This window comes from Psammomys obesus, unplaced genomic scaffold (assembly GCF_907164565.1).
Source record: "Psammomys obesus unplaced genomic scaffold, mPsaObe1.curated_primary_1811, whole genome shotgun sequence".
Taxonomy (NCBI): Eukaryota; Metazoa; Chordata; class Mammalia; order Rodentia; family Muridae; genus Psammomys; species Psammomys obesus.
Genome location: NW_026592548.1, coordinates 13840527 through 13859689, shown reverse-complemented (window position 1 = coordinate 13859689; position 19163 = coordinate 13840527). Strand labels below are relative to the sequence as shown.

Sequence of the window (19163 nt, the reverse complement as noted above, 5' to 3'; positions counted from 1 at the left end):
AAATGAAGCAATGAATACATTCTTAATCTCAAATGCCTTTTCATTTGAATGATGAATAAGTCTCTTATAATATAATGCAAAAACTAGGAACTCCACAAGGAGAACAACAGAGCCAAAATACCTGGGCTCGGGGGGGGGGGGCGGGGGGGGGGCTGCAGAGACTGATAGTCCAACTAAGGACAATGCATGGAGAGAACCTAGACCTCCTGTTTAATGGAGCCCTTTGGCCATTCAGCTCCCAAGTGGGTCCCTAATAAGGGGTACAAGGGATATGTCTGACATGAATTCAGTGATCACTTCCTCCTGGGGGTTTGTAGCCTTGCCAGGCCACAGAGGAAGATGATGCAGCAGCCTTGATGAGACCTGATAAGCTAGGGTCAGATAGAAGGGGAGGAGGCCCTCCCCTATTAGGGAACTAGGGAAAGGGCTTAGGGGGAGAAGAGGGAGGATGGGTGGGACTGGGAGGAGATGAGGGAGGGTCTGCAGTGGGGATACAAAGTGAGTAATTTGTAATAAATAAATATATAAATAAAATTAAATAAAAATATTAAAACTGAAAAAAAAACTAGTTGCAGGGTAATGTTTAAATCCTGAGTATTAATAGCATTTTAAAAATTTTGGATATTTTATATTACTTATATTTATCCTTGAGATTAACTTATGATAACCTGCAATTGATTACTTTTTTATTCTTTCATTCTTGAATTATGATTTTTGCCCCATTGTATTACTTACCAATACATTGACAGAAAGTGGAAAGGAAAATTGAGAAATGATTTAAATTTTTGTCATGTTTCTGTTAGTGTTATTCTTATATTGCGCCCTTCAGTCACGAGTCCTGCTTTCTGCATTAAATATTGCAAAGCATTTAATGAATAGCTTAAATGAAATTTAAAACAGCATAAATTAAATCAATGCTTGTATGAATATGATATCAGTATTATTGTGAATAATTCATATGAAAGTGTTTTTTTAATCCTCATTGTAATTAAGGAGTCATTATCCAGGATTGTGTCTGTGGTGAACTGCTTTCCTGTGGGATGCAGTCTCTCTCTCCTCTTCCCTGTGCTCGAGTGACACAGCTCAGCAAAGGCAGGATGTGCTTGTTTGTCCCCAGTTCACAGTAATGGAAACAGGACGCAGGAAGCAACTATGTGGCTCGCACCCTTCGCTGGGAGGACCTGTAGCTGCTCTGGTATTCTGTCAGAATGGGTGTTTGCTTGAAATGGAACTTGGTCATTAGCAGCTAATGTCACTTAGTATTTAGGGAGCGCCTACACAAGCAAATGATTGGTACTCCTCTTTCCATTCGTGCTTATTTCTGTAGAGAACAATTCTGTCGTTCCAATTATTTTTCAATGTGACCTCTTAATTTCTTATGTTTATTGTACGTATCTTCTTTCTCTTTTGTGAAATGCTTGTTAATAATTTTTTGTCTTCAGTTATTTGTATGATTTTTTTTTTGGATTTTAATATTCTTGATATTCATTTCTTGTTGGATATGTATGTTTGAATATATCTTTTCCGTTTGTAATTTGATCCTTTCTTTTTTCTTTTATAGTATCTGTGTACGTGTGTGTGTGTGTGTGTGAGAGAGTTACTGTGTTTATGTATGTGTGTGTGTTATATACTTTGTTTACGATTGTATAGACATACTCCCGGGGACCAGAGGCCAACATCAGCAGTCTTCCTTGCTTTCTCTTCAGCTTATTTTTAATCAGTTTTTTCATTTGCTATGACTACGTGTGTGTTTGGAGGATGCTTCGCTGCTGTGCACATGTAGAGATTAGAGAGAAGCCTGTGAAATGGGTTCTTTGCTTCCACTTCATGGGAATTCCAGGAGGTGAACATGGTCAGCAGACTTCCATAGCTGGCAAGCTCCTTCCCTAATCAGCCACCTAACCCTCCAGCCTGTGTCTTTTGAGAAAGATCCTCTCACTGAACTCAGAGTCTAGGCTGCCTGGCCAGTGAGTTCCAGGGATCTCTGTCTCTCCATTGAGATCACAAATGTACCATGACACCTGGCTTTATTATTTATTTTATATCTCCAATGACTTCAGGTTCTTTATATTAATATGGTCGTGATGTTATGCAACCTACATAAATTTTTCTCACCCAACGTCTAAAAGGTATTTGCTCATTGACGCATTAATGTTTTATTTTTAACACTTGACATATCAATCCTTCTAGAGATGGGATTTGTGTTCTTTTTCATAAAGCATTTACTTTATGGTCTCCGCTTGTTTCAGCACTCCAGCAGCAGCGCTTTAACAAGTGCATTGCTCTGTCATTCTGTAATCCTCCTACTGTTTTCCTCTCCATCCTCTTCCTCCTCCCCCATCTTCTCCTCCCCCCACTACCTCCTCCTCTCTTTTCCTTCTCCTCCCTTCTCTCCTTCTCTTTCCTCTCCTCTCCTCCTCCCTTGTCCTTTCTTCTTGCACACACTCATCTCTTACATTCAAGCTAGCATGGTGGTACATGCCCATAATATGAACATTTGGGAGGCGGAAGCAGGAGACTCGGGAACTCAAAGCCAGCTTCAGTGACAGTAAATTCTTGGTCAGTCTGAGATGACGCACATCTTTCCTTGAAAAGAGGCATCTTTGAACTTTAGACTCATGTTTGCATACATAGATTTCAAGCACTTGTTTTCCCACTAGGTTTTGGAAATAGTAAAAGCAAGTATCCGTACAATTCTTCCGAGAATCTGGAGGGTCCCCGACGCTGAAGATCTGAGTTTGTACAGGATTTTCAACCGAGTGTTTAATCGCTTACTCTGGAGTCATGGCCAAGGACTGTGGAGCTGTTTCTGTGATTCAGGGTAAGTTGAAGTCATTTATTTTATGTTACTGCAATTTTAACTATTTTACTATTTAGTCATAAAGGTAGACTAAAAAAGGTAGTCATGTATCTTTAATAATAGTCCTTTAAAATGTGAATTTTTTTACTACATATAATTGTAATACTCAAGGATAATTTATATCAATCAAGTTGATTTGGATAAGTCAACAGTGAGCTCTGGGTTAAATGTGAGACCCTCTTTCCAACAGTAAGATGGAGAGCAATCAAAAAAGCCCACCGACATTAAACTCTGCCCTCCGTGCACACACACAGGAATGTTTGCAGGGCATGTGCACACACACAGAATATACATGCCATACACATACAACTCAATACACCCCATACACATACATGCACACAAATACATCACACTATACACATACACCACCCAAAAATATATACCCATGTGCTACATACATATACATACTATACAGAAACACACAGGCACACACTATACGTACATGCACAATAAAAGAGATTACTGTGCAGTTTTGCTTCCAATGTTTCATTTCCTATTTTACTTTATTGTCAAGATCATTGCCTAAACTCTAGTGATTTTCCTCAACTGTCCTCAGAGTCTAAACATGTCTATACACATGAGGTTGTTGACAGCACTCACTCTAACTTCTTTAGACCTTTGTCTTATTTTTCTCCTGTTCAGAGTGCTCTCCAGAAAGAAAAATTCATCATTTTTTCCAATATCTTAAAAATCTGTTCATTCTGCATTTGTTTGAGTCCTGTCTAGAGGCTCAGACTGTACTTATCTCTGTTGTAAAACCTTAACATGCTCTTCTGCTCTGACGTGGTCTCCGAGCAACAATTGCAAGGTCTAGCCACGAGACTCTGAGTCACCCATGCCATTTGCAGGGCCCCATCTCAGCGCTATGTGTTTTCTGTCATCTGCCATTCACCAGTAGATACAGCACTCTGGGTTGCCATGATCTCTGAGGATAATCTTGGGTCTAAATACATTTCTACAGAGATTTAGGCGAAATGTTTAAAATATAGCCCCTCAGTTGATGGACCTCTGGAATGTTTTCCTCTATCTGAACTCAGCTTATTTGGTTTGTTTGTTCACCCTTTGGCTTGGTGCTGCATATGGATTTCAGCTCCAGCCAGCCATGGAAAGCTGGGAGACACTCCGCTACTTATGTTCATGCTGGGAATATGCCAGTGTCGACATTTAAGGATATACATCTGGTGGCTTCATTGACCACAGGGCTTAGTTTCCTGGATCTTTTTGAAAACATGGTCTGGCTTGGTGGAGTTTCCTTTTCACTTGCTACTAACATAATACTCTCTGCAAATGTCTGTGGTGGTATCTTTCCCTGCAAATCCCGGCAGTAGTAATAAGTCACTTTATTGGAGACTTACTAAGCATAGGGCAGTTGTTCCCTTATTTGCTGTAAAAATATTTAGAGTAAACTATTACTATTATTTTCACTTGACAGGTGAGGAAAGCAAAACATACAGAAAATATCATTTATCCAGGTACCTGTAGAAATTGAGTGAGCCTTCATTTAGACCCAGGAAGTCTGAGTTGAGCTCTAGAGCAAGTAGCCTTGTTCACTGTCCCCAGATACGTCTGCCAGCGACATTTCATCTCTCAGCAGGCCATGCTGAGCAGGTGGAAGAGGAATACTTTGGGGTTCAAGATGACTCCACTCTGCACCCAGTCCCTGCACGTTAGTAGTTTTAGATGTTTAGCTTCGGGCCTTATTTGACAGCTTCACAAGCAAGTGTTGTAGGATTCCTGGGCTCTGAAGACATGTGTTGCTGCTTGTGTTTGCTCCTCAGCTTGGATCTTCCATGGTTCTACTGCATCTTTTGAAGCTTTGCCCAGTCAGATGTATGCCTTCAACACTGGTCTGAGAGCTAGGGAGTAAGGGTGAAAGAAATCCAGTCTCCCTATTCCCAAAGGGATGATATTAATGATTTTTTAAAAAAATGTAGTTTTTTTGCTTAGTTATGTGGAAAATATTAGACAAATAAAACTTACATAAATCCAGGGCAGCTCCATTCCTTTCTCTCTCTGTTAACATACCCAAGAATAAGATGAAACAAACCACCGTGCCTGCCTCCATAGATACTGAACAGTATTATAACTCCTTCTTGCTGATTTCAATAAATTCAACCCAAGACTTTTATATCAGACAGACAATATAATGGTCCTCCTGCTCTTCTCCCTCTCTTCTCTTCCCCCTTGGTTCCATGTAGGCTACTGGGAGACTTTTTTTTAAAGATATATTTTATTTATGGTTGTGAGACTAGCCTTTAACAGCTGAGCCATCTCAAGTGTAGGTAGTCTGTGGAAGAAGGTGGAGATAGAAGGACCTGAAGGGGACAGGAGTTCCACAAGGAAACCAACATAGCCAAAAATGTTGGGCCCAGGGCGAACTACAGAAACTGATACATCAACCAAAGACCATGCATAAAGTCCATGCACAGAGAGGACCTAGACCCTAGATGTAGCCCATAGACAGTTCAGTCTCCATGTGGGTCCCCTAATAAGGGAAGAAGAGACAGTCTCTGAACATGAACTTGGTTGCCTGCTCTTTGATCACTTCTCCCTGGTGGGGTGACCTAGCCAGCCCACAGAGGAAGGAAGAGGATTCAGGCAGTCCTGATGAGACCTCATAGGTTCGGGTCTGACATAGGGGAGGAGGACTTCCCCTGTCAGTGGACTAGGGGAGAGGGATGTGGGAGGAAAAGGGAAGGAAGAGTGAGTTGGGGACTACAACTGGGGTACAAAGTGAATAAATTATAAAAAAATAAATAATTGGAAAAAAGATATATTTAAAAAAATGTATACATATATGTGTATATGTCTGTTTGAGGGTATGTGCATGTGAGTCTAGGTATGCATTGGATCCTGGCAGTTGTGAGCTGCCCCGTGTGGGTGCTCGGATCCAAATCAGATCCTCGTGGAAGAACAAGAAGCACTGTTAACCATGAAGTTATCATTTCAGTCCTCCCAACCCCAGAAAGGTTTTGGTGGTCCACATTCTGACTGTGGTCAGTCTCATGAGAAGCGTGGGTTTTGGAATTCTCTTCAATAAAAATATCTGCCATGTTTTCCCGGACTAAGGCAAATCTATATTTCTGTGGACTCTAACTCGGGAAAGATGGCTCTAGCAGCTCACATTTCAGTTGAGACCTTGCATGAAGGCCACATAAAGCGGTGGAGAGGAAAAGAAGGGAGAGGGGTTGAGAGAAACTGAGCAGGATGACGGAGGAGATGAAGAAAAAAGGGGAGGAGGGAAAGGGAATTAACCAGCTTTCTCTGTACCCAGAACAAAGGATCCCAGTTTAGGCCTTTTACCTCAAAACATTTTCGATGGGAGTTTGTCATATGGAAACTTTATAACAGATTTTCAAGCTCTAAGTTCAGAAATAAACTTTAAGAAACGTTCTTGGGTGTGTTAACAGACAGAGACAGGTAGGAAACTGTCCTAGAGTTACTGAAATTATATTTGTCAAAGATTTTCCACATACCTGAGCAAGAAAGCAGCATGTTTATTTATTTATTAAACAGCATTCCTTGAGAAATGAGAACACTAGATTTCTTTCACCTTGACTTTCTAGCTGTCGGACCAGCTGCTAAAGGCATACATACTGACAGGGTAACACTTCGAAAGATGTGGCATAACTGTGGAAAATCCAAACTGAGGACCAAACACAAGCAGCATCTATTGGCTTCACAGAGCCACTGGGTTTTAGATTTTAAAGTACTTCAGTTTTAAAAAAAATATTCATAAAAGACATTAAGAGATGTGATCCTCTGTTCCTTTAGGTTGTGTTCATGGCAGGTCCTCAGCTTTCAACAAAACATCCTGGTGATTATTCACTCACTTGAAAGACTTGTCCAGATTTTTAAATAGACAAAGCCAACTTGTTCTTTCTCCTTTTTGTCCACTTAACCACCAGTTAGGTTTTCTTCCAGGGTACAAAGGAACAAATTAATTCCCCTCTTCAGATAAATGTTTTATTAAAAGTTTTCATGAGGAAGAGGGTGCAGTGGATAGGTTATTGAATAATAAGAGGACTTTCTAAGTCTTGGATTTTATTAACCTCTCTTTGTTGTGAGAAGAATTCTGGATTTTATCCCCTGTCATTATGTCACTAAAAATGTCATTGAAAACCACCCCCTTTAATATTTCTCTGAAGATTAGGGAAAACATCAAAGAATGCAGGCAACGAGACCATGGGTTCTTTGTTTTGAAAGCAGTGGTGTTTTAAACTCTTCCCATCTCCCTTTTACCTTTGCAAAAACAATAACAACCAAACAAAAAAACCCCACAAAACTTTGCGCTATTATTTTGGGCAGTTGGGACACAGGCATAGTATAGGAACTTTTCATATGCAGTCATGACAGCAGGCACTAGTTGAGCAGGGTGCCGTGCTGAGTCTCCATCACAACTTTCCTGTATCCAGAGGCTCTGCTAGCTTCTGGCAAGAGAACTGGAGTCTTCCTCATTTTCTCTTCTTTTCTGAGGAGCTTTGGTATGCTGATACTTGGTTATAACATAATAGACTAAGAAGAAGTGTTTTTTCAATGCTAGGGAATATATACACAAGAGGTGTGCATAAGACATTGACTCCTATGTTTATCTTGAAAAGAAAATGGTAAACCAGTCAACACTGTTCTCCCACCATACACCGGAGTCAGCTAAGCTTCTGGCTAGCCATGCACAGTTGGTAGTAACATCTAAAGACTTAAAGACAAAGAAAAAGTTAATAAACTGTAACTAATACTAAAAAAAGATTTAATTTAGTGCCACTCATGAGTAAAAGGTAGGAACAATAGTGTTAATAAATATAATAAATAAATTTTTTTCCAGCCAGTGAAGTGATTTTGTTAGAGGTGAGAAAACACACACATGCAGTGAGCAAACAGAAAGCACCTTTACAGAGCAGTACAGACCCGATAAAGGTGGAACGTTAAAGATTGTTGCGGTATAATAGATGTTTTAGATGACATGGCTTATTTTTATGTATGTAAAGTGGAATGTGTAAAAATGTTGAAATATTTTACCACGCAATAAAAGTTTACACATGAAAAAAAAAGACTTAAAGACAAACTTCACATACTATGTAAACAGTTACATCTAATTAAAATGAAGAAGCCCTTTTTCTCTTTTCCATCTTATTGCATCCTCTCTTCCCTCTAAATATTAAGGTCTGTAAAGAAAAATAACCTTGATAGGAGAGACCTGGTACATATCTAATCAGATAGCTTCAAAGTATAAAAATATAAATAAGCCAGCTCAGAATGTTGAATGTTGAGGATACCTTAGGACCTGAGCAGAGAGTGATGGATGGCCAGTCAAAACACAGGGTATGCTCTGTTTATTTTCAGGCAGACACAGTTTTATATCTTACTGCTCAGACGTTTAAGAAGTTTCAGGGTTATGTATATTAGATACAAATGTAAATGCTAATTATCTTCTCTGGTGTTTTCTTGGTTCCAATAGGTAAGTTAATTTTATATCTGTAGCTATAATATATGTCTTGATAATACATATATATTGTCTTGAGTTTGCTAGTATATTTTGAGTTAATTGAGCTAACGTTTAATTGTTTATGGATCAGAAATGTTTATGCCTTTGCTAAGAAAAAAGTATTATATTTAGACTTGAACATTTCTAAACCCAGAAGAAAATCCATTTCTTTCAATTAACTCACTCAAGATTTGACCCTCTAAGAAAAGCTGTCATTTGCTGATGATATGCTGTCTTCTAGGACCATTTTTTTTCCTGAGAAAATAAACAGTAGTCTTTGTAGATAAAACAAAATAAAACAACCCTCAAACACTTTTAAGTGTGTAAAGATTTTTTTTTTTAATTCTAAACATATAAAACAGCTATGGAAGATTGAAAATTGAGTCTTTGAATTTCCTGTTGGGATTTTTTTTTTGTATTGTTTTCAGGAAAAAAATATTTTTCTTTAGTATTTTTTCTTTCTTTCTGAAAACCTACTCTTTCTCTTGAGGATTACACAAATTGGTTTTTGTCAAAAGAGACTTAAACCATTATGAAATCTCCAACCACTTTCCCTCAAGGTTTGAAAAGAGTCCCCCCTCCCAGGTTCTTGCTGAGGTATGTCTCTGTAAGCCAAGATGACTGACTTGATACTTGACACTAGTGACACACAGACAGTGAGGCTTTCCAGGGAATAATGAGCTGGTCCACTTTGGAGTGAGTTCCTTTCAACAAGAAAGGTTCCAGCTCATGTTGTGGGGGTGGCTAACTGCTGGGACAGGTCATTGCTGGAGCACACACTGGTGGGAGAGGAGGATGGACAGGGTACCGTGAGAGGGGCGCTCACAGGTGCTCACAGATCCAGAGGTCAAACTGAGTTTCCTAGAGCAGGCTGTTCATAAATCAAATCACAATGACTTTCTAATCTCTTTGTTTCTAGTATCATGCTAAATATAGAGTTAAAAAAAAAAACAACAAAATCCTAGAAACCCTAAAATTTAAGAAATTAACCAGGCACTTTATACAGATGCTTTAGTATGGAATAGTTTCATTTTTTAAAGCAGGAATGAGCCATTTTGTTAGCTCTCCATGTTGGTAGCACTGATGGCCTTGAAGACAAGTCCTGTAATAATGCAATTTTTTTTTTAAAACGAAGACTTATTTTCCAATTTGTATCATAAAACTTTCGTATTCACTATGTATGTGAAAGGTCATTTCTACCTTCTTTCTCAGTTTGCTGCTAGATAAGTGACCTAGCTGGTTGCCAGTTCGAGTAGTGAACACTAAGTCATGTCTCTTTCTTTGCCAGCAGATCATCCTGGGAGAGCATCTTCAATAAGAGCCCAGAACTGGTGACTCCTCTGCAGCTCCAGTGCTGCCAGCGCCTGGTGGAGCTTTGCAAGCAGTGCCTATTAGTGGTTTACAAATACACAACAGAAACTAGAGGACCCATCTCAGGTGTTGGTCCTGACTGGGGTAACTCCAGGTACCTTTTAAATTCTCAGTTCTGGGTGCGTTTTGTAGAGAGACAAGGCACAGTTTGAAATTGAGAGTTTTTAAAACTAGAAGTCTTGTTATGTTTACAGAACCAAAGAATCACCTAACCCTGAACATATATACATGCGATAACCTACAAAATAGCTTTTATTTGCACAGTCTTTGCTTTTAAGAAAGTGAACAAGTACAGCAATCACAAACCTAAAGGTGGTAGATACAATGTGATTAGAAATAAACATATTCACTTTACATATTCTTGTTTTCAAAAACTAAGTAAGAGCACTCTAATATGTTGCAATGAAGTTAACTGTTATTCTCTAATAGAGGCATTTCACATTTATCCCTGAGAACAAGACAGTTGAGAAGGAGCCTTTGGTATGATTTTATTATTCATCACGCCAATACCAAGACATTGCCAAGCCGATCAGCAGGAGATGATTTTTCCCATTTGTTTGTTTGTTTATTTATTATTTAATCACTTTACAGCCTGCTGGGAGGAGATGATTTTTTTCGTAAAGTTCTATTTCAAAATAGAGTTTCATGTATGTCCAGTTAAAACATGTTTTTTTTTTTTTTTTTTATCTTTTTTTTTTTTTTTTTGTTTTTTGTTTTTTTTTTTTTTTTTTTTTTTTTTTTAAAGTAGGAAGCATGATAACAAGCAGCTGTTAGGCCATAAAAGCACAGAGTAAACGTGCAGTCCATTTTAGAATTTTCCAGCCAATTACAATTCCTATTGGAATTAAAGGTGAGAAGCAACTTCCAGTATTTATTGCTGATTGGTTTAACTGTGGAAAATTGAACCCAGGGCCTTTTGCAGGAAAAACAACTTCTCTATGCATTGAGCCAGTGTCCCAGCCTTTGTCACTTTAGTTTTATTATGAAAATGTTGTAGTGATAGTTAAAGTAGAAGAATGTAAGTTGTAGAAATGGATTTATAGTCAAAAAAGTCAGAGAGTACGTTAAAAATAAAGAACAATTCAAATCTCCAGACATAGATGCAGTAAAAAGCTCTCTGGAGTCTTGAAGCACACTTCCTACAGCTGGGCCTTAACCACACAACAGACAGGAATATTTTCTTAGGAAGACCAACACATATACTAGTCTTAGATTTTGTCTTTTGTACACTGTGTAGGATATTTAACCACTTTTAACCTTTTGCAAACAATAACCAATTAATCATAACGATTTTAGAGACAAAGTTAACTTGTGAGTATTTTTAATTAAAATTTTTATTTATTACAATATATTCTCTTTGTATCCCAGCTGTAGTCTTCTCTCTCATCCACTCCCAATCCTGCCCTCCCTCCTTCATCTCCTCCCATGCCCTTCCCCTAGTCCACTGATAGGGGAGGTCCTCCTCCTTTTCCATTTGACCCTAGCCTATCAGGTCTCATCAGGACTGTCTGCACTAGCTTCCTCTGTTGTCTGGTAAGGCTGTCCCCACTCAGGGGGAGGTGATCAAAGAACAGGCCACTGAGTTCATGTCAGAGACAACCCCAGATCTCCTTACTAGGGTACCCACTTGGAGACTGAGTGGCAGCCATTGGCTACATCTGTGCAAGGGTTCTAGATTATCTCCATGCATGGTCCTTGTTTGAAGTATCAGTGTCAGAAAAGACCCTGTGCCCAGATTTTTTGGTTCTGTTGCTCTCCTTGTGTCGCTCCTGTCCCTTCCAGGTCTTTCATCTCCCCCTTCTTTCATAAGATTCCCTGCACTCTGCCCAAAGGTTGGCTATGAGTCTCAGCATTGCTTTAATACCCAGCTGGGTAGAGCCTTTCAGGGGCCCTCGTGGTGGGCTCCTATCCTGTTCCCTGTTTTCTCCATTTTCCGAGGTCTATCCCATTTACCTTTCTGAATGCCACTCCTAGGCATATATCCAAAAGATGCTCAAGTATACAAGGACATTTGCGCAACCATATTCGCAGCAGCTTTATTTGTAATAGCCAGAATCTGGAAACAACCCAGATGTCCCTCAGTTGAGGAATGGATACAGAAATTGTGGTGCATTTACACAACGGAATACTACTGAGCAATTAAAAACAAGGAAATCATGAAATTTGCAGGAAAATGGTCAGAAGTAGAAAAGATCATCCTGAGTGAGATATCCCAGAAGCAGAAAGACACACATGTATATACTCACTTATAAGTGGATATTAGACATATAATATAGGATAAACATACTAAACTCTGTACACCTAAAGAAGGTAAGCAAGAAGGACCCTGGGTAAGATGATCAATCCTCATTCAACTGTGAGTATTTCAAATATGTGGAGATTAAGATTATATAGCACAGTTTTAATGGGAAATAAAATTTTCATTAAAGATTTCATCTGATTTAAACAAATGATAGCCATTGTTTTGAAATTACAGCATAGAAATGAAGAGCCTTTTCTTCAAGGATTAGCTTTGACTTCCTGCACAGGAGGGAGTTTATCTCTGTGGTCTCATTCCTGCAGTTCTAGCTCTTCTGACTCAGTTTCTCGTTGGATCAAGCAGGATCAGGTAGCTTTGTGAGCAAGGCAGAAAGGACTGTTTAATGGTTATTCTAAGGGAAGAAGTCACACACCATAACTGCTTCCACTCTTTTCCTTCCCTCTAATCTTTGTGGCCAGGAGAGGCATTTCTGGTCCTGAAATCTTCAGTCCTAGACTTCTGAGGGATGCTCAGATGGGCCTGGTGTTAAGAGTCTTACTAATCATTGTGATGTGAATGTATATATAAATTATATATAAATTAATTATAAATAAGGATATACATAAATATGAATATAACATGTGCATTCATGAAGTATGCCTGAGTACTTTGATGAAGAGATGTATTTTTGGATATTTTATTTAAAAAACGAAAGAGGGAATGTTGGCATCAGCCAGTTTTATAGACCCATGAATAATATGACCTTGAATGATATTTCCTAAGAGGTTTTAAGTATGGTATGCAAGAGTGTGGCTTCTGACCTGGAAACCTTACAAAAATAACATACAATAAAGAAGACAGTCCATGTACAACTGATAATAATTTAAACCATTAGAGTTGGTATAGGAACTAAGATCTTCATTTAGAAATATACACCTTTCTATGTATTTTGCAAGTAATAAAACTTGAGCCTGACTTGATCCACTGTACTAAGGTTAGTTGTTAAGCTCCGTGTTCTCCAACTGCTTTTTGGTGTCTAGGCTTATATGGGTTCACTATCAACCCCACTTAGAGAACAGGAAAACTAGAACTTAGTTTCTCCTTGTGATAAGACTACTTACTTATCTTCAATACCAAAAACCAAGCAGAGCCTTATTAGCAAAGAAAAGCAAATGTTCATTCTCACCTAACAACATAAATGTAAAATCAGAAGCTATATGTTAGCAAACAGAAACAATTTTATCTACAGCAATCCCTCATTCAGCTCTGCTTGTAGTGCTGGTGATAGATTCCATGACCTGAAGAAGAAATGATTGATGCTTTTTGCTACTTAATAGGACAGAAGGTCATTTCAAAAGGTCCAGAGAGATGGCTGGGGTGTGGTTCAGTGATAGGAGTGTTTGTGATGGGTATGGCAGGTTTGCTCCCTAGGTCCCTGTTCCAGGGAAGGAGAAATCACATTATCAAATTCTGTTATAATTATGATTAGAAAACTGTTTATCCAACCTAAAAAAGGAGAAGGAATTTTCACAGTCCCATACAATGTAACTACATACGCGTTATAACAGACATGCATAAACATTCCTTCTCAAATAAGAAACAAGGCAAAGTTGCCTGGTACCCTAACTCTAGTTCAGCCTTGTAACCGAAGGACCCAAGAATGCGAAATGATAAAGACTGGCAAAAGACACTGAGTTTGAAATGGAGAACTAAAGGCTCATTATTAGTGCATACAACTGTGTTCTTACACATCTACCGGTAAACAAAAGAACATTGACCATCTTGATGAAATCAATCTAAGAAAGTAAATTGTTACAAAGCGTGGGAGTGCAAGGCTGTAATCCCAGCACAGAGGAACAGAGGTGGATACAGAGTCAGGAGTTCAAAGCCAGCCTCAGCTACATAGCAAGTTCAAGCCGGCCATGGTTACATGAGATGCCATCTCAAAGCAAAACACAAACAAAAATAAAGTGATACAAACTTATATGAATTTCTACAACTTCTAGAAAACAAACAAACCAGACCTCGAAAAGGCGGCAATAAACATTTGAAAATGTAGATGAGCAAATTACGTTCAAGACACTACAAAATAATAGAAAAAAAGCAGCCTTAATTCTGCACACCTGCAAAAAAACACCAAGAAATGAGATTACCTCCATGACAGGAAACAGAGAAAATGGGTGAGAGTTCAGCATTGCATACTGGACGTGGCCATTTTATAACCACTGTGCCAGTAATTTTCCAAAAAAAATGTATGAGCATGGATACAAGACCAAAAATTTACTACAATGGTTATGGTATAATTTACTCAGAATACTTAAAAAAAATTAGGCCCAAACAGAGTATACAACAGAAAATTAGATACATTTTCTATAACATCACACAATGGAGTAACATTCAGTACTGGTAAGGAAAACAGTTTACCTGCATATACAGTGACAGAGGGTCAAACATTTGATGGTGTAAACCTATCCACATACAAGGGAATATGTATTTTGTTTGATTGTTAATGAAAATAAAGATTAAGCAGAAACAGTGTTTAAGGAAGATGGATTTGGATGGGAAACGGGGATGTAAGTGCCATAAAGACCAAGAGAGGGGTAACTTCATGAGGAGCAAGGGTGTTGTAATTCTGAGCTCAGGGTTTTTTCAGATCGCTGCTTACCACGATGGTTTTATACAAGTAATCACTTCCGAATGCCTATTAAACTGAATGGCATGTCCAACACCCCTTTCTGAATGTGTATTATACTTTACATTAAGTTTCAAGCATATGATGTCATTAATGACCCGAGGCTATAGTAGGATGTGTTTATCTCAGGCAGAGGATGGTCTTGCCAGTGAGGCTGGTGTTCATCACATATGAGCTATGCGCAGTGTTCACTCATGTACACGCCCATGGCTCTGGGAGTTGGGCAGGGCAGAAATTATTGGATTTCTTGAGACCACAGGAAACAGGTCTCACGTTAATAGTATGTGACAAAGTGGGTGTTTGAAAATAGGCCTTGTCCCCTTACTCTCCAAATCTGAGTTGAAACTAGAAGGTACTTAATAATGGATGGCTGGCATCAAGCAGGGATATACTATATTAATGTGTTGTAAGAGATGGAAAGCTGAAGGGCCCAGGCTTTGCTGCTGGGGATGTGACATGGTGTGGCTGCTGTGGAATACAGTTCAGCAAAATGCTAAACATAAATTCACAGATGGCCCATCGCGGCAACTTAAGTGTAGGCCCAGAGGAACTGAGGTTAGGCACCCAGACACTTACACACCAGTGCGGACAGCAGCCTTTGCTTTTACAGAAGCCAAGAGATGGAACCAACTCAACTGTGACCAATAAGTGAGTATATAACCAAAATGTGTGATCCTACAATGGGATATTAGCCATGAAACAAAGAAATCCAGTACATGACACAAAAGGGAAGTGGTACAAACACTCTGAGTTTGTAAGATGACACAAAGGGTCATTTGTGATCCATCTAGGTACATAGTACATAGTCAGGAAGTAAAATTGAAGTTTCCTGGGTAGGGAAGGAGGAAAATGAAAGCACAAACAATAAAAAGCTAAGAAACACACAGAGAAAAAAAATGAGAATCAAAATGTACAAACAGCAGGCCAATAAGACAAAAAAAAAAAAAAAAAAAAGAAAAAAAAAGAAAAAAAAAAGGCCTAAAGCAAAGTGAATTGAAACCAAAAAGTCAACAAAAATATTGTTGTGTTTGTTCAGCATTGGCCAACTACTCCCGGGCATGAGGCTGGCCTTAAAATGTGGTGAATATACCCAGAGAGACTCCACTGGAGAAAATTAATTTTTCTTATGTCAGTGGTTATCAATTACAGACGGGTTCTTGGCTAGTAGTTGGGGTATAGGTTCACATCCCCCTCTTAGTTCTGGGACCCCGTCTGGCTTGAATCTGTCCAGGCTCTGTGCATGCTGCCACAGTCTCTGTGAGTTCATCTGTGTATCGGTCCAGCTGTATCTAGAAGACATTGTTTCCTCAGAGTCATCCATTACCTCTGGCTCTTAACAAGTTTTCTGCCTCCTCTTCTGCATGTTCATTGAGCATGCAGGGGCTGAAGATGAAGAAAAGACAACATCTTCAATTAAATAGTGCTGGTCAAACTGGATGCCATGTAGAAGAATGCAAATAGAATTCTATCATCACCCACCTTGTGAAAAACTCAACAACAAGTGGATCAAGGACCTCAACATAAGACAGACAGATCTGATAGAGGAGATAGTGGAGAACAGACTTGAACTCATTGGCACAGGAAAGGACTTTCTGCACAGGACACCAATAGCACACACTAAGATCACTAATTAATAAATACGACCTTACGAAGCTGAAACACTTCTATATCGTGAAAGACACCATCTATTAGACAAAGCAGCAGCCTACAGAATGTGAAAAGATCTTTACCAAGTGTACATGTGATAGAGGGATCTTATCTAAATATATAAAGAACTAAACAGAACATCAAGAAAACAAATACTGTCATGTAAAAAAAAATGAAGACAGAACTAAGTAGCCAGTTCTCAAAACAAAACAAAACAAAAACAAACAAAACCCCCACAAATTGATAAGAACCACTTAAAGAAATATTCAACATCTTTAGCCATCCAGACAATGTAAATTAAAACTACTTGTTGGTTTCATTTTAGCAGGGTCAGAATGGCCAATAGCAAAGAAATGACAGCTCCTGTAGGAAAGGCTGAGTAAGGGGAACACCTATCCATTTCTGATGGGAATGCTAACTTGTACAGCTACTGTGGAAATCAGTGCTGTGGTTCTTCGGGAATCTGTACCTCAAGATGCAGCTCATGATTTAGCTATATCATGCTTTGGTGTGCACCCAAAAGACTACCTCCTACTACAGAGACACTTACGCGCCCGTGTTCATTGCTGCTTTATTCCTAATAGCCAGAAATCAGAAACAGCCTAGATGTTCATCGATTGATGGATAGATCAGGAAACGTGGTACATTTGCACAATTGAATATTATTCAGCTGTTTAAAAAATGTGATAAATGGTAAATGTGATAAACTGGTAAATGTGTGGAGCAAGAAAAACAGTATCCTGAGTTACCCCAAATACAAGTATCTTTTCCTGTCTATGTGGATGCTAGCTTGAAGCCTTTGACATATGTGTTACAATCTAAGTAACCACAGTGGCTGGGTAGCTAGTAAGGGACTAGGGGAGAGAAGAGGATCACCCACGTCTTTTATAAGTGCCTGGCACTGAACTCAGGGCTTTACGTGTGCCAGGTAAGTTCTGTCACTGGGGAGTTCCGGAAGCCGTGCTGAGGAGGAGAAACTAGGAAACTAGATGTAGAGTTTCTTCTTGGGATGATGGCAGTATTCTAGACTTGCTGGTGGTTATAAAAGATAAATATACTTAACATACTGAGTTTTATATAAAAAGGATAAAAATAATTTCTATGTCACAAAATTTCAAGACAGCGAGAGGGAAAAAAATCCTCCAAAAGCCCAGGGCACATAGTCTGTTGGATTTTACCCTGCAGTCCCTCAAACCAGGAATCTGGGTTTACCTGAAGGAGTTCAGGGATCCTTGTCCTACTACAGAAAGATATTGGAAGGTGAGTGTCACTTACATTTCAAAGTGAATTTCCTATCAGTTTTGGAGTGATTTATATTCTTGGGGATCATCAGGGTTAGCCGTAAGGTAGCATATAAAATTCTATGCCAATCTGGAATTTTAAAAGTGTGTTTGACATCTACATGGGTATAGGAGGCTGCCCTTGCCTTGCCTTACAAAAGAGGCTTATGGCTATGGGTGTGAAGTGTTTGGAGACAGTCTGATTTATTGCTCCTGGGTACCAGTTAGCTATGAGTTATTTTGGTAAAGCAAAAATAAGCTAGGATAATAGCTGTAAACTTCTTCATATTTTTTGGTACTTATACAAAGTCTTCAGATAGTCTATAAATTCACTTCCTAGAGACAAGCTTCTTGCTTAAAAAAAATCAAATTGTCTTATTTAACTTGAATGCAAAGAACAATTTAAAAGTAAGCTTTGCTGTTCAGCTACTGCGGAGTCTCCCAGGAGATATTAGTGGAGACTTCGAGGCAAATAACTATTGCATTTCTCCATAATGTTGTGCAATACCCACAGCATTTGCTTTAGGTAAGCAGAGTGCTTTTCCAGCATAATTTCATACGTCTTTTCAAGTTCATGCCGCACTTCTCTTTCTTTGAAGTCCAAAAGAACAGTTTCTTAGTAACTCCCACTTCTGTTAAGCAGGTCGGGTTTGTGGCACGTATACCGACATTACTTCTTAGGATATTTTATACTTCATGTTTCTGGAAGTATTTATATAGCAATTGCATACAAATTTGTGTATCATGACAGGTGTCTGGAATTGTCATGATCAATGATTGCATCCTGCAGAGCAGTTTTTCTGTAGGTATTGTGCACTGGGCTCTGAGACCGGCCAAGTCCCTTCAGTAGCTGTGTGACCAGGGAAAAACATTTGACCCTGTGTGCTTCGTAAAGTTTGTTCACCTGTAAAATGTTGCTAACAGTGACATTTACTTAGATAATTGCTATTTGAATTAAAATATGTTAGCATTTATAAGGAAATTAGAATAGTGGTGGTCTATTTAAGTAGTACTACTATTTAAATAATTAGTTAATATCAAATACATTACCGAGGATCCTGTACTTTGTGATTTTTGTTTTCATGTGCTAAATGGAGCTTAAAGCTTTTGTAAGGCTGCGTATAGTGTCCCAATACCCAAGAGACAGGAAGATCATGGGTTCCAGAGATAGTGAGAGACAATAGAATCATGTTTGTGTGAGTGTTACTAAAGTGTCAATAATATTGATTTATTGGAAATTAAAATTTCTGTTGGAGAGTTACAAGATGGCTCAGTAGATAAAATGTTTGCCCTACAAGCATGAAGACTAAATTTACATCCCAGAACCCATATAGAAGCAAAGCACTTAGCAGGTGTAATGACCACCCATCATCCTAGAGCCCAGAGCACAGGCGATGTGTGGCACAAGCTGCTACCTGGAATTGGAGAGCTACAGGTTCAGCGTGAGATCCTGTCTCCGTAAATAAAGCGGAAAGCGATGGAGAGAAACAATTGGCATCAACTTAGGGCCTCTATGCACATGCTCAGGTGACCACAGACACACAGACACACACACACACACACACACACACACACACACACACACACACACA

General features: G+C 39.0%; 1 protein-coding gene across 2 annotated transcripts in view; it reads left to right on the top strand.

Moving 5' to 3' along the window:
• The window catches only part of Ttll7 (tubulin tyrosine ligase like 7), a 135361-nt gene that overhangs the window by 107753 nt on the left and 8445 nt on the right, over positions 1 to 19163 (top strand). Inside the window, exons 19-20 of one of the 2 annotated variants that reach the window (XM_055614370.1) lie at positions 2661 to 2821; positions 9634 to 9807. In XM_055614370.1, coding sequence (XP_055470345.1) covers positions 2661 to 2821; positions 9634 to 9807 — 335 coding nt within the window. Of the gene's footprint in view, positions 1 to 2660; positions 2822 to 9630; positions 9808 to 19163 lie in introns of both variants that reach the window. The other variant, XM_055614369.1, reaches the window with a different exon arrangement.